This window comes from Hypanus sabinus, chromosome 3 (genome assembly GCF_030144855.1).
Source record: "Hypanus sabinus isolate sHypSab1 chromosome 3, sHypSab1.hap1, whole genome shotgun sequence".
Lineage (NCBI taxonomy): Eukaryota > Metazoa > Chordata > Chondrichthyes > Myliobatiformes > Dasyatidae > Hypanus > Hypanus sabinus.
The window spans coordinates 169,078,983-169,101,084 of NC_082708.1; the positions used below are offsets into that span (position 1 = coordinate 169,078,983).

At 41.0% G+C, this 22,102-nt stretch overlaps 1 protein-coding gene across 5 annotated transcripts in view; it reads right to left on the reverse strand.

The window, feature by feature from the left end:
- Window positions 1-22,102, reverse strand: part of reep1 (receptor accessory protein 1) — a 110,569-nt gene that overhangs the window by 23,376 nt on the left and 65,091 nt on the right. Inside the window, exons 6-7 of one of the 5 annotated variants that reach the window (XR_009511370.1) lie at window positions 9,144-9,378; window positions 279-4,975 (exon numbers count right to left, since the gene is read on the reverse strand). The exons of 2 other annotated variants lie outside the window; for them this stretch is intronic. Coding sequence is in view for 1 of the 3 variants with exons in the window: in XM_059965636.1 (XP_059821619.1) it covers window positions 9,359-9,378 (20 nt within the window). In the remaining 2 variants the exon portion in view is untranslated. Of the gene's footprint in view, window positions 1-278; window positions 9,379-22,102 lie in introns of those variants that run through there. 2 more of the 5 variants (XR_009511369.1, XM_059965636.1) reach the window with 2 other exon arrangements.

The following is a 22,102-nucleotide window of genomic DNA, read 5'->3' on the forward strand; positions in this document are numbered from 1 at the left end:
CTGTCAAACATTTGTCTGACGCTAAATAATACCAGATGTACTTGTTCCGACTTGCGTACAAATCCGACTTAAAGACGGACTCAGGAATAGAACTCGTACGTAACTGGGGAACTGCCTGTATGTGTTCAGCACAGTATTGAGCTGTAAGTTTTCTATGTTTCTGTGTCACACGTGAACAATATATAACAGTGGAAATCAAATTCCCTGCCCTAATCCCTTGCAAAGAACATACTATATGCGAAGTGTGTGTGTGTATAAAGCATGAAAGTGAAGCCATCCCCTTTACAATCTTTCAGTCTTTTATTACAATTCCAAGAGTTCTGTGATAAATGTAAGACAACAATCCCATAATTCATGCAGTACTCTGAATGCAACCAGTGTAACGGCAACAACAATTTCCCTATATACAATTAACATCTGTATTTAGGCGAAACAAATGTGAATGAATACAACTGTAAAGTGCTCTGGCCTGCCAGATCTGCAGTTTGCAAATTTAAGGAAATAAAAAGGTTCTTGCACACTAGAAGGGCAAAAGAAAATAAAATAGTAGAAATTAAGACAATCACCATCTTCACTGATCTATTGTGAAAGGTCTTTAAAAACCAGTGCACATAGCAAGTAAATCTTTTTAAATATAAGTAGCTGAAATTGCTTGGGAAAATGCAAGTATTTTGACCTGTGCATTATCTCCCATTTAGTTGCACAATGGTATTCAGCATAGTCTGCATTGTTACAAAAACATGTAATTATTTTTACATTTGCATTCATTGTGTCTAAATGTGAACAAGCTAGCAGAGTGGTTTAGTACTCTGATAAGGCAGCACACATCCATGCCATTGCCTGCTACTGCAGAGCAAGGAAAATTAGTTAATAGGCGTGTGCTTGACATGTAACACTAGTGTATATTTTCTAGCCCACCTACCTACTTAACGTTTTGTTCAGCTTGCATGAAGGGTATATGAGATAAATGCATCACCACTCAAGAAAAGAGACGGTTTCCCTCAGAAACTCTACCGAAGCAGTTTTAAAATCTTTGAATGATGGGAGATAATTGTACCTGTAGATACATCTAATTGTAATTACGGTGATCTGCCATATGTCTCCAGGTGCTGTGACTTTGGACTGCGCCAAGTAGGTTATTGAATCATTCATGAGAGATGGAGTCAGTACAGCCTATTATGTTTACAGTGAATCTTTGAAATAGCGACCCAATTATTCCTGTCACATCATTCTTTTCATGTACTCTGGAAAATCTTTCCCGCTCAAGTAAATTTCATTCTCACTATTGAATCTGTCTCCATCACTATTTAAGTCCATGAAGTACAGACCAGTAATAAATTTGAAGTTTAGATACATGACATATTTGGAAAAATAGTTCTTCGATGAAAGGAGGAAGTGGTGATATCTAGCATTTAACTGCAACCTGCACTCATTTAGTATTTTCAATAAAGGAAAAAGAAATGGATCCTATAAAAGAGGTTCTGTCTTGTTAAAGGAGGTGGAGAGGCTCGGTGGTTGGAGAGGATCCAGTGATGAATTCTCTGGTGGGACAGAGATTTAGGGGTGACTCATAAAATACTGGATTCAAATATGGTATTGGTTGGAGGAACTTAGAGACTGAGGGGTGAAGCCATGGCAGAATTTAGGCACAAAGTGATTTAAATTGTGATTTGCAAGAACCTCTCCATTCCTTCATGGACCATCCAAAATTGAGAAGCTACTGAAATCTCTTCTACATTGTTTTAAACTTACCTACCTGCAACCTTCATTTAATACCACACAAATTCTCCTGACACATAGGTAACTGCAGAATTGCATGGTTATATCTTAATTTGCTAATTGGAAGCATCTTGAAATCTAAAGTGCAATATATTATTTTTAAACAGTTGGAAAAGAATATCAATGAGGAAACCTGTTTGATCAGAAAATGGATGAGGAAAAATCCAATCACCCTAAAAAGAAAACTTTACATTCCTTTCAGCCTTATTTTAATAGTCTGCTTCGCTATTTCAATGTCTATTCCATGTGATGAGCTTAAAATATTTATTTATGTCTGCTCAAAAATTCACTTGCATTACCCCTTGCACTTGGGCATTGATTTAGCTTAATTTGGGGTCTGGTTCAATGAAGTCAATAATATAAAATCATCAAATCTATCATTGAATTTTGTATTTTGTTTTCTATTTTGTCCTTATACTAGTAAGGTATGTGATGTGGTAATCATGCTATTTGACTAGTAATCCATGTAATATGCATTCATATCAAGCTCTGGTTGTTGAGTCTTTGTAATGAGAATTCCAAGCATGCAATCAATAAGAAGCCAGTATTGAAATTATGGTTAAATTCCAATTTGTTCACCAGCGTCATTCTTACATGGTCTATTGGTATGAATCTTTAACAACATAATTTTAACATCAAATGTTATCTCAATATTTGGCTAGATTGATTCCATGATATCTGAAATAAGTCTCACAAATTCAAACACAGAGGGCAGTTTGTTTCGACCTGTGCAATTGATTCACATTGGAACAATCTACCTTAGTTTTACATTCCTACTTTCTCCACATATGCTTCATAAAATTTGTTCTACTTTTTTTGCTACATAGTTTATAATACTCTATCTTGGAATATGCATTAATTGTTCAAAATATTAAATATTCTTCATAGTATACTCAATCTGATTAGAACATTGCACGAAAGGCATTAAGAGTGCCTACAAACGTTATCAAATTCACACGATCTATACAGAGTTCCTGCTTCCAAAAGACATCCTACTGGACTGAGGATTTGTAGACATAGAGAGAATTTGAGCCATAAATCAATTTGGAGGGGGTGCACTTTTTCAGGACTGAAAAATTTCTGACTGCACCCAGGGAAGGGGTTGGGGGCAATCTCCCTCACAGATTCAGGGATGAGCTGACTGCATCCAGCCTGAACCCAGTGAATTTCCTGTCTTTTACCTGTAGCCAGTGGTGGGCTGCCAGTCAGAATGTGCTGCCTAACTCTAACCTGGACCCAGGGAAAGTCACAGGACATTGAAGCAAAAATGGCAATATTTTTTCTTTTATCAGTTCACAGCTGGCCAAACTGATGGTCAACCATAGGTCATGCATTCATTCTTCAAAGTTGAATATCAGTTCTTTCATCTCTACCACTCCCAGCTGTACAAATTAAAGATCAGAGAACAGAGTTTCACACAAGCTTCTTGTTCTTTTCTTGCCTTCTATGGTACCAACAAGCATTGAAGTTTTGATGATCAGATGATGTTCCAGTGAATTTTCATAGATTGCTTATCAAATTTATCTAAAATATGGTTTGGCACTAAAAATTTCTTCCAGGAGAAGTTTATTGTAGGCTTACACACAATTTTCTTCTCTCTGAAGCAAGGCCTGAAAGTTACCACAGAGAACTTAGAGTTTGAGCTAGCTAAGCTCTCATCAGACCAAGGAAAGGATAGATTCTGTAAACCTCACATGAACACTGCCCTCTTGTTCATTGAGGATGTCTATCGTGATGGACTTAGCCAACATTAAGAAGGGCTTTCAGAATTGTTTGGGAATGCTCATTCAGAGTGAAGGAACCACACATGGACTCACATCAGCACATTCACAAAGCATGTAAGAAACAGTGCAAGCCCAATGAATATTATTGGTCAACAGATCTGCATGAGTTCTTGGGCCTGATTTCCCAATATCTTCAGGTGAATTGTAATATGGCTTAATGCACTAGCTTGTTGTCAGTGCTTGATGTCACTGTGTATATACTTTTGTTGCTAAGTGCTTACACTGTCGCCCACTTTCTATTTCTTTATAAAACAGGAATCTGCACCTTGATCTGATATCTAACCTATATCAGAAGTCCAGAGCAATGCAAAGAAAGAACTATACAAAAAGAATTGGATCCAATGAAAAATAAAAGACCATAACAAGAATTCTACTACAGCTCTTTCACACAAGTCAATGTTGCTAGTCCCTCGCTAATCACCTTCCCATGATAGAAGATAGTGTGCATCTCTTTGAGGTTGCAGTGCCAGTGATTCCCAAGCTGAACAATGTTCTTGGTCAGGAGATCCAAACATGCCTTCTGAAACAGAAGTTTATTAGTGGATCCAACCGCAGCAAACAGCTCATAGAATTGGATATAAAGGAACAGAACAAATACACTGCTGTGAGTATTCTGGGCAAGCTGCTCACTAACAACAAACACCTTAAGTGCTTGTCCACATTGGACCCCTGACTGATGGATATAGCATCAATTTAAAATACATGAAACACTTACCAACACTCACCTCAAAAGTGTTCAGTTAGGGCCATGACCTAGTAGTTACAAATTTTCATTCAGACAAATATTTGCCTCAAGTTGAAAAGGAAGCAAAGTTGGACTTGTGATGAATTAAGTTTACAAAAGGCAACACTCTGATATTTGCTGTAACGAGTTGCTTCTTTGAACCTAAACTATAAAGACTTCTAGGTAACATCATTGATTACAATGCCATCTATACCATAAAAGATGCACTTATACAGAGAATAAGTCCAAGATACAGTAGTTTGTAAGGCAAATAGTGATCTTGTCTGTGGCAAGCTCAAAAAGTGTATGCAAGAGGCCAAAAAGAAGTATTCAAAGAACAAACGCTGGTTCATAAAGAAATAGGAGCAAGAGAGGAAAAGCATCAAGAGATGATCACACACCAGAAACTCTCAGCAAAATGCTCTAAGCAGTTGTGATAGTTGCTGCTAAAAAAGCAAGGAAAGCTGTTGTAAGAAAAACTGATCCAGCAATGATCCAGCAATGTTTGAGACAAAGGATGATTTATAAATAGCTCTTCAATAGCATGCTAGATTGTACGTTATACATTTCTTAGAGCCTCGTATCACAGTGACTTTGTTCCTTTACACGATTTCTCATCAAAGTAAAGTCTTTACATCTTCTTGTTCTCATCACTCTCACCATGGTATTTCGGCAGACCATGAGCCTCCTGGAAAACATAGAACTAATTTCAATGTTGAAAGCCAGTTCCAGTGCTCATTTCACCTCTGATTGTCCAATTAGGTGCTTGCGATACAGAGACACTGGGCATCCAGGTACTGGAGATCCTAAACAATAGCTCTCAAAGCACTAAAACATTTTAAATTACTCTTAGTAAAGTTGGAGAAAGCAGAAGCTCCACAAAACTATAAGAAACACAGGGATTAATTCCTTCACTGATATTTCCCTTGACAGTACCTATCAAATTTGTGACATCTATCATCTAAAAGCTGTAGATGACTGACACATGGAATGCCACCACTTCAGAAACACAAGAGATTCTGCAGGTGCTGGAAATTTTGAGCAGCACACACTAAATACTGGAGGAACTCAGCAGGTCAGGCAGTATCTATGGAGGGAAATGAACAGTTGATGTTTCAGGCTGAGACCCTTCACCAGGACTGGAGGCCACTACTTGCAAGCTTCCCCTGCAAAGTATCACCATCTTGACTTGGCAGCATAGTGCAAGTCCTTCATTGGTATTGGGCTATCTCCCTTCAAATGTACTCTGGGAGTACATTTACCCCAATGGTTTAAGGCAGCAGTTTATGGATTCGACAAATACTAACATCCCGAAAGAGGATATGAAATATCAACTAGTTTAAGATCAGTTTCACAAAGGGATTATTATTGTTAATGAACACCTATTTACAATGGCATTTGGTGGAAAGCTATGGAAAGGGGGCACAATTAAAATAAGCAATTTTCTACAACATTGGATTGATAGTAAGACCTGTAATATTAAGACATCTTAACATCCCCAACCCCACCACTCCCTAATGTTGTACATGGTTCTACCTCACAGCAAGTTTGGAACTCTGCTTCTTTCATACTTCTTATAATAACATCACCATCAACAGTAAAAACTAGTCAGCAGATCACCAGTATTACGTGACAAAGTTTCCTCAACATTAAAAGGATTAGCACTAACACATATAGCCCTTTGACAAGCACACTATCCTTATCTTTACCCTTTTCCAAAGATCCCTACTTGGAGTTTTAGGATTTAATTCTAGGACTTCCACTTTTAACCCTTGACTCAGCCCTTCACCTGGATTTCCAGATTTGAAAACAACCAGCAGTCTTAAAATTCATTGCAAATCATACACTTACCACAAAAAATATTGCTTTATGTATACTAGACCTAATTGCATGATCCAACATTTTAGAGATAAGTTGATAAGTAGGAAAATTGTTCATAACTTATAACTGATGTCCAGAAGAGAATCAAGGGCTTTAAACTTTAATGTGGGTACAGATGTAAGAGACCTGAAGCAGCTGGTGATTTGACATGAAATTTGGTGACAGGATCAGTTTAAACTTGCTCTAGGCAATAAATATTTGCATTTGTCTGGTGTATTTCACAGCATTAGGATATCCCAATGTGCTTTAAAGCAATGAACTGCTTTGCAAAATAATTCTGACAGCAAATTAGCACATTGGAATGTGACAATGACCAGATTATCTCTGCTGGGTGTTGAGTGATATGAACCACTCTAGTTCCAAGTAGCATCTATACCTCGGAGACCTCACAAGGCCTTGGTTTTACCAACTCACATGAAAGATATCAACCTGCTCAAAAGCTAACCAATGAGTCACTAAGTAACGAGCTAATGAAATTCTAAAGTACACTCAAATCAGCACAAGCCAGCTGTTCTAGTCAATCACTACCGCACCTGATAAAAGGAAGTTCTAGCAACTAAACACATCCCCAAATAAGAAACCCCAGTATCAGTGTAAACCTCTACAACTTCACTTTTGCTCCATACAATTTGAGAGTTAGAAATCTGAATGGAAAGCATGCAAGGAAAGGGTTAATTATTTCAATCTTTTCCCCCCACAAGCTACTTTATAATAAAAACTGTCTCAAAAATGCTACAACTACTTGTCAAGTCCCATCCAAGTGTATGAACTTTCAAAACCACTGCAAAAGCCAGGCTATTCCAAGGCTTTAAAAATCACAAAGTACCAAATGTATAGCCTACAACACTCTATCACTAATGATTATCTTAGCCTGCCACTTACTTGTACATCATTAATCATGGGCTCAGGGTCCTTGTCCATTGTCTTGCCTCCTTGGAGCCTATTGTAATCCTCAATAGAAATGGGACCGCTGAGGCAGCAAATGGACACACTCTGCCATTCATTCATCTGCCTCCATCACCTAAATGTAGGATTACAATTTCAGACATATATCTCATCTGCTACAGTGTTGATTTTGAGAAGATCTGAGCCTGAGTTTAAAATAAGACACTGGTTATACTCTAAAGCCACAATTTGACACTCTCGAGGCCAAAAGGATATGGTTCTTCCCCAATATCTAAAGTTAGCTGTTTCACCTCCAGTTTCAGCAGTTCATCTTCATTTGAGCCTGGTGTGGGCACAATCCTTTCATAGTTCATGGACCTCTTCTAAATTCAAGCGTCTGGAGGACTTTAGCAACACACTTGCACCAAAAATGTACGAAAAGTGTACACTTGCTAAACTGAGCCACAGCTGAAAACTCCCCTTTCTTCACAAAGACAAGGGCACGTTACAGAGCAAAGGGAAATCTTTAGGGTGAAGGGGAATGAAAATACATTTTTAAGCAGCCAAGAAGGTTCCAGGATTGTTTTTTAATGTTGAATGAGGCATGCCATATAATATTAGTAGAAAGAACATTTGCTAAAATTGTATCTAATTCTGCTGCTCAAAGCACTAACCAGCTGATGAGAATCCACTGTATAATAATCCTGCCCGATGTAACTTCCCCACTGTGGCATTTTCCAATATTTCCTTCCACAGCCATAGTTGACTCTAACAATGCTGCACACACAACTGTGAAATAGCTTCATTCAGCTTTACAGAGATGTGGTTACAATATCTGGGTTACCATATTCCTGCAATCAATTTTCACTGCTGGAGAAATTGTGCTAAATATGCATGAAAACGAGAGAAATGCAATGCTCACTCCTCCCTCCCTAAAAGAAAAATCACATTTATTGGTGCATTCTTTCTATAGTCTTATTTATTTTCAATAATATTCCACTGGGATCCTTCAACTAACTGACAAATTAATCATGGGAATTACCATCACAGAATAGGACTTTCAAAGGAAGGAATATATTAAATTTCATAGTGAGTTTGAAAAATGGAGCAAAGGCAGGTTAATGGATTTGAGGCAGCAGATTGGCCATAATCTAGCTGAACGGTAGGACATGCTCAAGAGTTGAATGTGTTCCTCTATCATTTCAATGTCCATCCTTGCCTGAGCATGTAATGCTTTTATCATAAGTGACAGTTCTCACTTGCTACTTAAATTGTCTCGCTGGAAGAAGTAGTGAGAGGAAATCAGCCCTTTGGCTTCCTAAATGGATAGTGTTCTGTTTGAATATGATGCAGCAACGAGCAGAGACCAGAAGAACATCAATCCAATGGAACCAGGTAAAGAAACATAAAAGCTGCTACGCCTTTTGTTTTTTTTTTGTCTAGGTGCAAAAATAAAACGTTGACTGTCATCATCAACAGTGCAATTCCAAGGAGATTCATCCCAGTAGCCTGGTCAGTCTTCTCATTGTGCACAATGTGATTAGAGTTTCAGATCATACATTTAATGTGTTTATGTACAACACAGCAGACACACTTGTGCAGAGTCAGCAGACATACCTATGAATGATGCAATTGACATTCCAGTGCAGACGACAGCACATACTGTGCACAAAACGTTATTTATACCTGTGCATAGTACAACACATATACCTATGCATACATCACATACACCAGTGCTCAGAATAATGCATTTGTGTACAGGGTGTGACAGAAATCCTTGTACACAAAATAGCATAAGTGCCTATATATTGAAGAACAGTTATCCCTGTGAGTAGTGGAACAAACGTACCTGTATATTGTAGAGTAGATTTCCCTGTTTACATAAGATTTTGATCAATTTTTGTTTCTAGATTGCTCCAAAGTGAAAACACTACATGTTGGAATGTTCTTACATAAATCTGAAGACACTTTGGACCTACAAGCATTTCAATCACTTCCCCATCACTCCTGAATTTTTGTTTCAACAACCACGTGTAAATTTTGGAAGCTAACAGAGACAAAACAGAAACACGTTACGATGCGGTTTATACCCATGAACAGTCGCTGAAGGCATCTGCAGAAAACATGAAGCACTCTCTAGCCAGGGGTTCCTCTGCAGTTCCCTGTGTGTCACTTGTTGCTTGGCTTGTGAAGGCAGGACAAAAACAAAAAGGAGGGCAAATCCAGTCACTCCAGTCCGATGGTTCCTTGGCATCACATGGATTCGCTGCTACAGCCTGAGGTACTTTTTCTCCTGGGTGGTGGATTAGGGTGCCTTTGCTCTGCCTATAAAAACACATACAGACATTCAACCACTAAAATGGCCAATAGACAGACAGCTGTTCCACTCATCATTTAGCAGCTAGGAAGAGAGTTAAGAAAAGAATGGGTGCGGGTTCAATCTCCAGTCTGTGCTGAGGTAGCTAATCTTACCTGGCCTGCAAACAAGGCAAGGGTTATTTCCTTACATACAGTACTGCGCAACGCATGCACATAGATATATATATTTAGGGTGTCTAATATTTTTGTATTTGTCAACGTGAAGTGGAGAAGAAGTTTGTAAATCTGGCAGGAGCAAAGGATGTTGGGAATGGTGAGGGTGGTGCACCATGGGAAGGGTGTGGGAGAAGTGGCAGAGAAGGAGTGCTGGGGCAGGGGGTGGTATGGGTGCAGACACAACCAGCCCTGAGACACCAGACAAGGTCATTAGATTACAAACAACTGGTTTATTGATCATTACAGAATGTCCTCCTGGTGCTTCCCCTCTCCCTTCCGCTTTTCCCATCCGTGATTCCCCTCTCCCTGCCCCCTTCCCACTCTCAGTCCACAATATGGACCCATTATCAAAATCAGGTTTATCATCACTCTCATATGTCATAAAATTTGATCCTTTTTGCAGCAGCAGTACAGTGCAATACATAATATTATTACAGTGCTGTGCAAAAGTCTTAGACTCACTAGCTAGATAAATATATGCCTAAGACTTTTGCACAGTACTGTAGAACATAGAGCGTTACACACAGGAACAGGCCACGATATCTTTGCTGAACATGATGGAGAATTAAACCTCCCTTATTCTGTACATAATCCATATCCCTCCATTCTCTGTATTTTCCAATCTAAATGCCTCTTGAACAACACCATTGTATCTGTTTCCACTACCACCGTGACAGCCTGTTCCAAACACCTAGCAGTCTCTTTCTAAAACCTTTGCTCCTCACATTCTTTCTGAACTTTCCTCTTCTCCCCCTTAAAGCTATGCCCTCTCGTAGTCAACATTTTAACCCTGGAATAAAAAGATTCCGACTGTCCACTCCATCTCTGCCTCTCATGACTTTATAAACTTCTACCAGGTCTTCCCTCAGCCTCTGACACTCCAGAGAACACAACCCACATCTATCCAACATCTTCGTATACCTGATACCCTCTAATTAAGGCAGCAACTAAGTAAACCTCTCCTGCACCAAAGCCTCCACATCCGGAGCAGCATGTACCGTTCCAAGGGCAGCTGAACAAAGGTTTCATAAAAATATAAGTTGGTCATCGGGCAGAAGATAGAAAAGTCTGAGATATCGTTACACCGTACAGTTGAAGAACAGGACTGGCAGAGAGGCACTGGTTATCTAGATGCACCATGGTTGTGCAGGGTAACTACTTGGCCTGTAACTGCAAGAAACTGCAGCTGTGGACACAGCTCAGCACATCGTAGAAAACATTCTCCCCTCTACGGACTCCGTCTACAGTTTTTACTGCCTCAGTAAAGCAACCAGCAAAATCAGAGACCCCTCCCACCCAGACATCCTCTCTTCTCCCCTCTCCCTTCGGACAGAAGATACAAATTCAGGTGTGCCCCCCCCTTTACAAAGGTAGAGCGTTCCTATGAAACCTTTCTTAAACTGAAATGGCGTAAAGCAAAGAACCATTAATTTATATGGGAAAAATTTTCGTAAAAGCAAAAATCCTCTTTGTAATGTGAAAACAGGTTACTAATGTAGGTCTTTTGTAAAAGTGAGGTGGTGTAAAGTGCACATTTGTAAAGTGGGGGACACCTGTACTTGAAAGCACGCAGCACCTAGCTGAAGGGAAACTTCTACCTTGTTGTTGTAAGGCTGCTGAATGGTCCCCTGGAACAATTAGATAGATTCTTGACCTCTCATCATGGCTTGCACTGCGCTTTCTCTGTAACACTTTATTCTGCACTCTGCTTTTCCCCTGTACTACCTCCACGTACTGATGTGATGAAATGATCTGTACGGATGGCACACAAAGCAAAACCTTTTTACGCTACCTTGGTACATGTGACAGTACTAAGCCCATTTACCCATATAATTTACCATCCAATAATCAGGAAAAGTCGCATGCCCCTATGTGACAGACTGGACACAGTTGGACTCAAGAGTGTGCATCAGTTCCACTGGTCAAACTCACTGTTAGTACTCACCTTCTGAATGTATGTTTGGTCATTTGGTTGGGGTAGCAGGAAGGCTGCCTGCTACCCGAACTCTCTACCCCGCCCCTCCCCACCCAAGTCACCCCCTGATGTGGTATAAACCACCAAACAGCTCACAGCCTGCAATTAAAAAAGGACACGCTGGAAAATTCAGCAGGCAAGGCAGCCCAGAGACACTTTATCAGAAACACTAACTCTGATTCTCTCTCTGCAGGCGCTGCCCGACCTGGTGAGTCTTTCTTGCATCTTCTGTTTTTATTTCTAGTTTCCTCTCTCCACATAGTCACTGACCATGCACAAGTAATCCTTGTCGTCAGATGCCCTTTCAATTACCTCAGTGTTTAGATAAGTTACAGTCAGTAATTTTCTAATATACTTTGTTGATCATGTTTGGCCCTTGTATAGTTATTTTTTAAATGCCATTTTTCCTCAAACTTGGCTTACCACGCTATTTCATTTAGGGCTGCAGTTTATAATCAATACTCCAGCAGCTGCTTTGCTGATTCAAGATGCTGCTCAGCAAATAAAAGTTCTCCCTTACAGGGTTGAAGGTCAATTGAACCACATCAGTTGGAACTTGATAATTATGACCGTACGTTTCAGAATCAGGTTTAATATCACAGCAGTACATTGTGAAATTTGTTGTCTTTGCTGCAGCAGTACAATGTAACACATAATAATAGAGAGAAAAAAAACTGTGAATTATAGTAAGTATATATAAAATAGTTAAATTAAATAAGTAGTGCAAAAATAAAAATAAAAAGAGGTAGTGTGGTAGTGTTCACGGGTTCAATGTCCATTCAGAAATCAGATGACAGAGGGAAAGAAGCTGTTCCTGAATTGTTGAGTGTGTGCCTTCAGGCTTCTGTACCTCCCTCCTGCTGGTAGCAATGAGACAGGGCACTTCCTTGTTTTCATCACTAAAAGTAACCACATCAGCAAGCAAACGTCATAGTTTCTCGTGGAGAAAGGAGGAGATAAAGCAGGAGATAAGTTGGGGGTGGAAAAAAGGGGACAAACAGGAGCCAGAAAATGGATTTGTATGGTTGGTCGTGCTTTACTTGACAAGAGCTTCCAGTTTCTTTTGAAAGGATCAATTTGATAAAATAAAAGAAAAGCTTAGTTTTTCTGTTTAGCACAGCTGAATTTATTTTAGCTAGCTGGAAAGTAATTCTTGCCATACAGCCCCTCAGAAGACCTGGCACTGTAGCGTAGTGGGTAGCACCACAGATTGCAGTGCCAGCAAACCGGGTTCAATTCCTGCCACTGCCTGTAAGGAGTTTGTACGTTCTTCCTGTGACCATGTCGATTTCCCCTAGGTGCTCTGGTTTCCTCCTACATTCCGAAGACATATGGGTTTGTAGGTTAGTTTGGGTGTTGTAGGTTGTTGGGCAGGAAGGGCCTATTCAAATGTTGTACCTCTGAATAACTAAAATAAAAAAAACTCCTTGAAAGATGAGGCCCGATTGACTTGTTTCTGCTAACTCGCTCAAAAGCAGAATATCAGGTAGCAGGTCCCATAACTTACCTCACTGTGTTGCCTTCTCTTTCTAAGTAGTTTAGAGGATTGTTGGAGCATGCGTCCTGTTATCTCATTGTCAGGGCGCTCTACTGCTTTAGTCTTACTCTGTTCTTCATCTGACCTCGGGCCCTGATCAATATTTACTTCATCACCTTTTAATGTCCAGTTAACCAGCTAAGGGATGAAGAAGAGTGATACAAAAGATAAAGCAAAGGATCTGTCTGTTTGCTTTAAGGGAGTGCTGCTAGCAACCAAACCAAAGCACACTCAGTAGCGTTACACTGGGAACACGGAAGGTGCAGGCTCTCCACACACAACACCCTTCTGAACCACACTTCAGTTCTGGTCACCTCATTATAGGAAGAAGGTGGACAGAGGATGCAGAGGATTCTGCCAGGATGTTTTATGAGCTTAGCTTGAGCGAGCGAGGGTTTGGAGTGAAGGAAGATGAGAGGTGACTTGATAAAAGTGTACAAAATTATAAGGCATAGATCACATTGACAGCCACAGACATTCTTCCAGGGCAGAAATGCCTAATATACAGGGGCATAACTTTAAGTGTACGGGGGAGAATGTCATAGATAGGATTTTAACATAGAGTGTGGTAGGTGCATGGAATGGCATTGCCAAGGATGGTGATAGAGGGAGATATATCAGAGGCATTTAAGATACTTTTAGATAAACACATGGATAAAAGAAAAAATGGAGGACTATGTAGGAGGGATGGGTGGCAGATTGGAGGTATGTTTCTACCAAAAGAGGTGTAAGTTGCTCCTTCCCTCCACTAGCCTACAGGCCACCCTTGGGCAAGGTGCAGCACTGGCTTAGCACCCCCCAAGTCAGGGTCACGTGAAGCCATGGGAGCAGGTGGTGCATGGTCGCATGAGCAGTTGGTGCATATCACAAGTCCTGGTTTTACATCCACGGACAACCTCTGAAGGTGGGGGTGGGGGGGTCACCCATCCTGTAAAGACACGACCCTGAATGAAGCAATGGCAAACCACTTCTGTAGAAAAATTTGCCAAGAACAATCATGGTCATGAGAGCATGATCACCTACATCATATGAAACGGCACATAATGATGTCGATGATAATTCTGTAGGAGGGAAGAGTTAGATTGATCCTTAAGTAGGTGAGAGGTAGGCACAATTTCATGGGCTGAAGGGCCTGTATGGTGCTGTACTGTTCTATGTTCTACGCTCAAGGGTAGCTAGTGAAGTTAAACATACTAGAAGTGATTCTGTGGAAATTCCTATTAGTAAATCATGACAAAAGAGTGAGCAGAAAGATGCTGGTGTAGAGCTTGAACATGGCCATGCAGTTATGCTGATCAGTTGTCTGGGTTCTGTCAATCCCAGGCAAAGCTTAAAAGTAATGCTGACAAAACTGAGATAGTGGATGAATCCTGACACCCAGCTAGGTTAACAATACTTTACAAAACAAAATTGTTTTCTGTTGTGGATACCAAGCGCATGATACATTGAAGACTACTTCTGAAATAGAACATAGAAGCATAGAAAACCTACAGCACAATACAGGCCCTTTGGCCCACAAAGCTGTGCCAAACATGTACTTACCTTAGAAATTACCTAGAGTTACCCATAGCCCTCTATTTTTCTAAGCTCCATGTACCTATCTATCTTGTAACCTTGTCTAAAATAAAGACAAAGTCTAGACACAATGCATTCTTTACTATCTTGAGTTTAGTGCATATGATCAATGTTGAATTTTCCTGTCATAGCATTCCACTGAATATTATGCAGCAACTTAACGTAATCTCCTTTGCCTTTAAACCCATTAACTAAACAGCCGTCTGCTTTTAGGATAAGAGTTGGGATATTTAGACCTGAATGTGAGGAAGATACAAAGACGTGAGGACACAAACGATCAGACTCAAGGACAGCTTCTATCCTGCTGACCTCAGACTCTCCAACGGACCTCTCATACACTAAGGGACGAACTCTTAATCTCCCAGTCTAACTTGTCATGGTTCTTGCATTTTATCTGTCTGCCTGCACTGCACTTCCTCTGCAAATGCAACACCATATTCTGCAGTCTGTTTTCCTTCTCACTTCTTCAGTGATCTGTCTGGATGGCACAAAAAAGCTAAAGGCTTTCACTGTAGCTTGGCACATCAGATGACAATAATAAACCAATCAAATGTTTGTGAATCTTTGGAATTCTCTGTCTGAAAGGGCCCCAAATGCTCAGTCATTGAATATATTGAAGGCTATAAAATTTGTGGATTTCTTTGCCTTGATGTGGAAGGCCGATTGTGAAAGGCCGATACTGATCTGCGCTGGGGCCACGTGCTTTCACTCAAGTTTTTATGAGTGTTCCTGAGATACAAATCCTTTACAGTGCCATTCTCTTCCAGCTTGTGTGAACAATATTTTAAAAAAACTGTTCATGCTCGAAGAGGGATGAGAGGCAAATTGGAGAAGATGCCCAATCATACAAAAAAAAACTAATTTACCCAATAAATTAATCCAAGCATTGGGAATGGTAGCTTTGTCTAATCAGACAAATAATCAGGCCCTGGGTTGACCGCAGTTGTAAACACACAACTCTGCTCAGAGTGAAAATGCCAGCTTGCTGCACCAGCAGGGAGGATTTAAAGTCAAGCTGACTGCATGAGCATCAAAGTCAGCAGTGTGCACAGCTGATCACAGCAAGCCACGAGCATGTTTACTCCATTGTACCATCAAGGCAGTGCTCTTGAATGAGTTTGACAAAGACATGATGAATTTATAGAGTAACAGAACATCATTTAATCATTGGCAGATTGTTCCAAAAACACTTTCAAAAATTCACTGACAATTAGTTTGAGTGTATTGGATTACCCATTTCGAAAGTATGTCATAAAAATAATATTGACAGCCCAGTGCATTAAAGTGAAATCGTTATGTCAGCATTTCTTAAGCTCTGGACTCTCACAGTGAGTGAAGCACTAATCCTGCTTGGCAGCACCACACAAGCAGTAACACTCAGCAGGTATACAACAGAGCGGACATCAGAGACCTACTTTTATGCTTCTTGAGCCAAAGGCAGTTCATGCAGACTGGAAAAACTTACACAACATTCCATTGCGTTGATGAAGAATGAACGGACAAATTAAACAGGCAGAAAAAGAAAAAGAGAATGCCGTTATTACATTTGCAATAATTATGCCAAACTCCAGGTGCACCTGGCTCCTTGCAGTTTGGTTACACGTGTTGTGATCAACTTTCCAGCCCAAGACCCCTCCCCAGACACTAACTCTGCCAGCAGGAGAACACTCAATAGCTCTGTTTGGTGGCCATTCAATTGCAGTGCCCATACGTCACCTAGGCAGAGGTTGGTCACATCAGTCTAGGTGATGTCCGAGGACCTTCACCTTGTCTTGGCGGAGAGGCCTGTGAGCTCCTGAGGTCCCGAGAATGATACTGTCTGGCGTTTAGCTCCTGTTAGGATCACCCATGGTGGTAAGGTAAAGGCAAAGGTTCCAGACAAAGAGCGATCCAACCAAGACCTCAGTGGTAGAGCTAGTGGAAGATGATGACCTATCACAAGAGCAGTGAAGGCAGAGGAAGCCTGCAGCAGAGAAGGGTCCCCTGTCATCTTGGATAACGCCACTGGACTGTAGCCCCTGTCTATGCATCAGCCCCCCCCAAGTTAAACAAAGTCACACACAGGCGTTCTCCATGAAGGGAATGACCCCTTGAGAGAACATCATATGCAACATGAGCACTACCTCAATGCAACTCAGAGTAGGTTATTCTGAAAGCTTTAGGGACAAGCCAGGGCCACTTATTGAGGGAGACAAAGCAAGATAGGGTTGAGTTTTCCTAAACCTCTCCTTATATTTCAAAATAAAAACTAAAAGATTGGGTGAAAATCAGAACAGAAATCGAATATTTCTTTAAAGTTGTTTACTCAGGCCATTGAACTGAAGGGGTGCCATCCTGGAAAAGCAAAATTTGAATGTTCAGAATTTGAAGGATATCGCTTGGTATCTATGCCTCTATGTCAGCCATGCAGTGGGCAGAGCAATCATGCAGTGAGCCCAAGGAACCTGTTTGAATGCCAATCCTACTATAAACAGTAAAAAAAAACAATGCACCACGTTTGTTAGGGGAAAGAATCATGAGTTTAGTTGGTGAACATGGGAAGAATGTCATGTTGTAATAACTCAAACAGCAGAGAATTTTCATTTTTAAAAATCAAAAAATTCATTTTTAACTATCAAAGGGTACTGTTCAAAAATATGGGATAGTGAAGCTGCAATGGGTGAAACATGGAAAGATCTAATATTAACCCAAGAGATGAAAGCAAGATGGAATGGGAGCAAATCTAGAACTGCACACAAGGGATTCTGCAGATGCGGGATATCTTGAGCAACATGTTCAAGATACTGGAGGAGCTCAGCAAGTCAGGCAGTATCCATGGAGGGGAATAAACAATTGACATTCCAATGAGTAGGTCTCAGCCTGATGCCAACTGTTTATTCCCCTCCGTAGATGCAGCCTGACTTGCTGAGTTCCTCCAGTATTTAGTGTGTGTTGCTCTCAAACAGAAGTTGGACTTAAGTTAGAAATCAGAACAGAAAAATGCTGCAGGCATATCCAAGACATTTTCTGTAAGATTTAAAGGAAACACATAACCTTAAATTCACCTTTGGCTTACTCCCAAAGTGTACTCCCGAATGTGTAGTTTCACTATCCAAACTACACAAGTTGCAACTACACAAACTACACAATCCGATGTTGGGATATGGCATATTTTAAGCCTAATTCAAAGTTTATTTCATTATAATACTCAAATACTAATTCTTTTCAATTATTTAGAGGACATCTTTCTGAGGTGAGTGGAGGAATGTTCAGGGGAATTGTCAGCCATCGTTTTTCTTGCACAGAGAATGTCCTACTGAGAGTGATGGTAGAGGCTGACACATTAGAGACATATAGAAGTCTCTTATAAGAAAAAATGTGAGTAATGGGCTACGTGGGAGGGAAGGATTAGATGGAATATGAAGTGGCTTCAAAGGTTAGCACAACCTTGTGGGCCAAAGGGCCAGTACTCTGGTGTACTGTTCTATGTTTAATGCTCTATTTGAGTATCAATTCTTCAATGGTTAAAAAAAAGGGATTGTGAATCAGATCATTGAGAAACTCCATTTCCCTTGGCATTTATTAATTAAAACCATTATGTGAGCATTTATTAAAATCTATAAGCAGACACACTTCAGCAGTCAGTTAATTTCAGTCCTGTCAGCACGTAGTTGTTAATTCCATCGCAAGCTGCTTCATTCTTGGGCGGTAAAGTGGGACATTGATTATAGTGCTGCTCCCTCACAGATCCAGATGCAATCCTGACCTCTGATGTGGGATTTCCACGTTCTCCCTGTGTCTGCTTGGCTTTCCTCAAGGTGCTCTGGTTTCCTCCCACCTCCCAAAGTGCTGAACTGGCAGCAGTAAGTTAATGCGTGGTGGGAGAATGTGTCCGTCTGATGGGAATGTGAGGGGGAAGATGTTACAGGGAAATAAGTGAAGGGTTTGGGACTGGTGTCAATTGGCAAAGGCATACAGCTGCTCAATGGGCCGAATGGCTGCACTGGAAAGTAACGTATGAATATGCGTAATTCAAAGTTATGACTGGTATGCAATGCAGGAATATTTGCTATGTTACATAAGATTTCACCAGTTAAGGGATAGATGCTGAAGACTCCAAGGACCATGGGTCTCTGGTGCACCCACTCTACTGATTGAGAGCGGCTGCCCCCTTCCCAGAATGCCAAAACTACCGTCACTCCCGTTTCCTAATCCCAAAGTCTATCACCAGTTCCAGGAGCTTCTTTCATAGTTGCTCACATCTCACAGCAGCGTTGGATGTGAAGGCCAAACCAGGAGTTACAGGAGGCTGCCATACAGTGCGCCTCTCCTCGACTCCAGGCCTCATGAGAAAGCACTGCTCAGCAACCCACCCTCCCTCGCTCCCATCCTATCCGAGCTTTCCAGTGGCAGAGCCGGTATATTCATCAGCTGATACTCATTATCTGCAAGTCCTGTGTGTTGCCTCCCAGGGAATGACAAATACTTCCCCCATGGTGTCACACCCTCGGAGGAGCTCTAATATGACTCTCTGATGCATTCATTTTGCTTACTTAGTTTGTAACAACCATGTTTGTACAAACTTAAAAAAACTACAAACTTAGTTTGTAGCAGCCCGAATTAATTCCTCAGGCTCCCATGTCACTTTGACTGGAGAGGTAGTGTTAAGCATGGGTACCATTGGCTGTCTCCTATGATATAATCCATCATTGATAAGGCCAATTCAAGGGTCTCCATTGTCTCCCTTATGGAAGTCTGCTAACTCTGGACTTATTATCACTTCCCTTTCAACTCCCTCCATAGATGCTGTCTGATGTGCTGATGAGCCACAGAATGGAAACACGCCCTTCAGCCCATCTAGTCCGTACCGAAATATTATTCTGCCTAGTCCCATTGATCTGCACCTAGACCAAAGCCATCCATATCCCTGCCATCCATGTACTTATCCAAACTTCTCTTAAAAGTTGAATTCAAACCCGCATCCACTACTTCTACTGGTCACTCATTCCACATTCTCACCACCCTCTGAATGAAGAAGTTCCCACTTAGACATTTCACCTCTCACCTTTAAAGCATGGCTTCCAGTTGTAGCCTCACCCAAACTCAGTGAAAATATCTTGCTTGCATTTACCATGTCTATACTGCCCATGATTTTGTATATCACTATCAAATCACTCCTCATTCTCCTGCATTCCAGGGAATAAAGTTCTAACCTATTCAATCTCGCCCTATGAATTAGATCCTCAAATCCCAGCAACATCCTTGTAATTTTTTTCTGTACTCTTTCAACCTTCTAGAATTTTGTGCATGATTTTCAAGGATATCTCTATCTGCACAATCTCTTGTATCTCCCTCTAACAAGGCTCTTCCCTTAATGCAGAAACTCCTTCCCCTTCCCCAGCTGCTATGCAGAGCAGTGATTGGATGATAATTCTTCCCTTTATGGGATGTAGCCTCAAGATTCAGATTTAGGATGGAGATGCAGAGGAACTGCATTTTGCAGAGGGTGGTCAATCTGTGGAATTCTCTGCCCAGTGAAGCAGTGGAGGCTACTTCAGTAAATATACTTATGGCAAAGTTGGATAGACTTTTGCATTGTAGGGGAATTAAGGGTTCTGGGGAAATGTCAGGTAGGTGGAGATGAGACCATGGCCAGATCAGCCATGATCTTATTGAATGGTGGAGCAGGCTCGACGGACCAGATGGCCGACTCCTGCACCTATTACTGATGTTCTTATGTTCTTTACATTTAACATTTAAATTAAGCTGCACCTGAACTTTCCAATAGAATTTATTCCTTTGCAAAACTGACAGTGAGAGGCATGACAGTGATCTTAATCTGAGACACGGTAGCACTCCAGAAAATAATGGAAATCTTGTAAAATTAAACTACAGAAAATTAAATTACACTACAGAAAATGCAGTTGGTCACTGCCAATACATTGAATCGACTCAGCATATTCTTTCTAGAAAGAAGGCATTGGCAGCTCTCAGCTGATCAGGTAGCATCAGTGGGAAATAGAATTGATCTTCTGAGTCAGAGCAGGTAAAGTGAGAAATTAATCATGTTTGAAGTTGCAGAAATGGGGAGGTGGAGAGGACAGAAGGGAATGGAGAAAATTGAGACTGCAGCTGCTGGAATCTGGAGTGGTTCAGCAAGTCAGGTAGCATCTATAGAGAGAAGGGGACTGTCAACATTTCAGGCCAAGAACTTCCAACTGGACTGAAAGATCAAGTGACAATTAGCAGTACAGAGTGGTGTAGGGAAGAGATGGGAAAGAGCAGGAAGGATACAGGTGGATCCAAGTGAGAGGGGGATAACAGACAGATGGGCGAAGGAGACTGGGAACAGTGCCAAAAGCTGAGAAGTGACAAGCGGCCGAAGATGTTGGAATCTGATAGGAGTAAAAGGTGGAGCAGAGGAAAAGGGGAGAGAGGTGATGGGGGCAACTCGTAGGAAGAGTGGGTGGATGATGGGAGGTGTATGGGGTGGAGGAGGGGACTAATGGGAGCTGGACAGATCAGGCAGAAAAGAAAAGAGACAGAGAAGAAATTTACCAAAAGTTGGAGGTCAGAGTCCATGCTGCCAAATTGTAGAGGGAATGTCTGTGACAGAATTATCAAATTCTGGCCAAAGTTATCAAGGTAATAATTACTTCAAAAAGTAATTGTTGGGACAAAATGATTCACTGACAAATTGAAACAAAGGAACAACCACAAAAGGGGGTTCCCTGAAACGGTGGGAAAATGCTGAAATTGCTGATCTCAATATTTTGTCCCAGGGGTTGCTGTGTCCCTGTCTAGAGGAGGATGTCCTGGAACACAGGAGGTGGAAGATGCTGTTTTGGATTTCCAGCATCTTTGGTGTTTTGGCTTAAGTATAATTTTCAGCCTTGTTTGCAAAATAGTATGTCACTCACATTCTTTGGAACTTCCTGCTTGACAAGAATAGATATAACTTCTGTCCTTAGTGTGAGGGATGTAAGAAATAAAGTCAATTCAATTCAATAACTCAGTCCTACACTGCACTGAAAGTTATTTACAATCTTTGACAGAGGCAATGGAAAGCTCCTCAGAAACACAAGAGATTTTGCAGATGCCAGAAATCCAGAGTAACACACAAAAAACACTGGAGGAACTCAGCAGACCAGCAGCATCACTGGAGAGAAATAAATAGTCAACTTTTTGGGATAAGACCCTTCATCAGAACTATTTCTGATAAGGACAGGTCCTAATTACAAGTCTTGGCCCGAAACATTGATTGTTTATTCCTCTCTATGGACGCTGCCCAACTTGCTAAGTTCCTCCAGCATTTTGTAGGTGTTGCACCTGAATCACGTCATTGAACACCTTGGCACGCTTGAGAAGGAAGTCAATGCAACACACTTCTCCTCTTGGGAACAGTTACCTGATCCTCCTGATGAGGGCCAGATGCATGGTTTATTCTT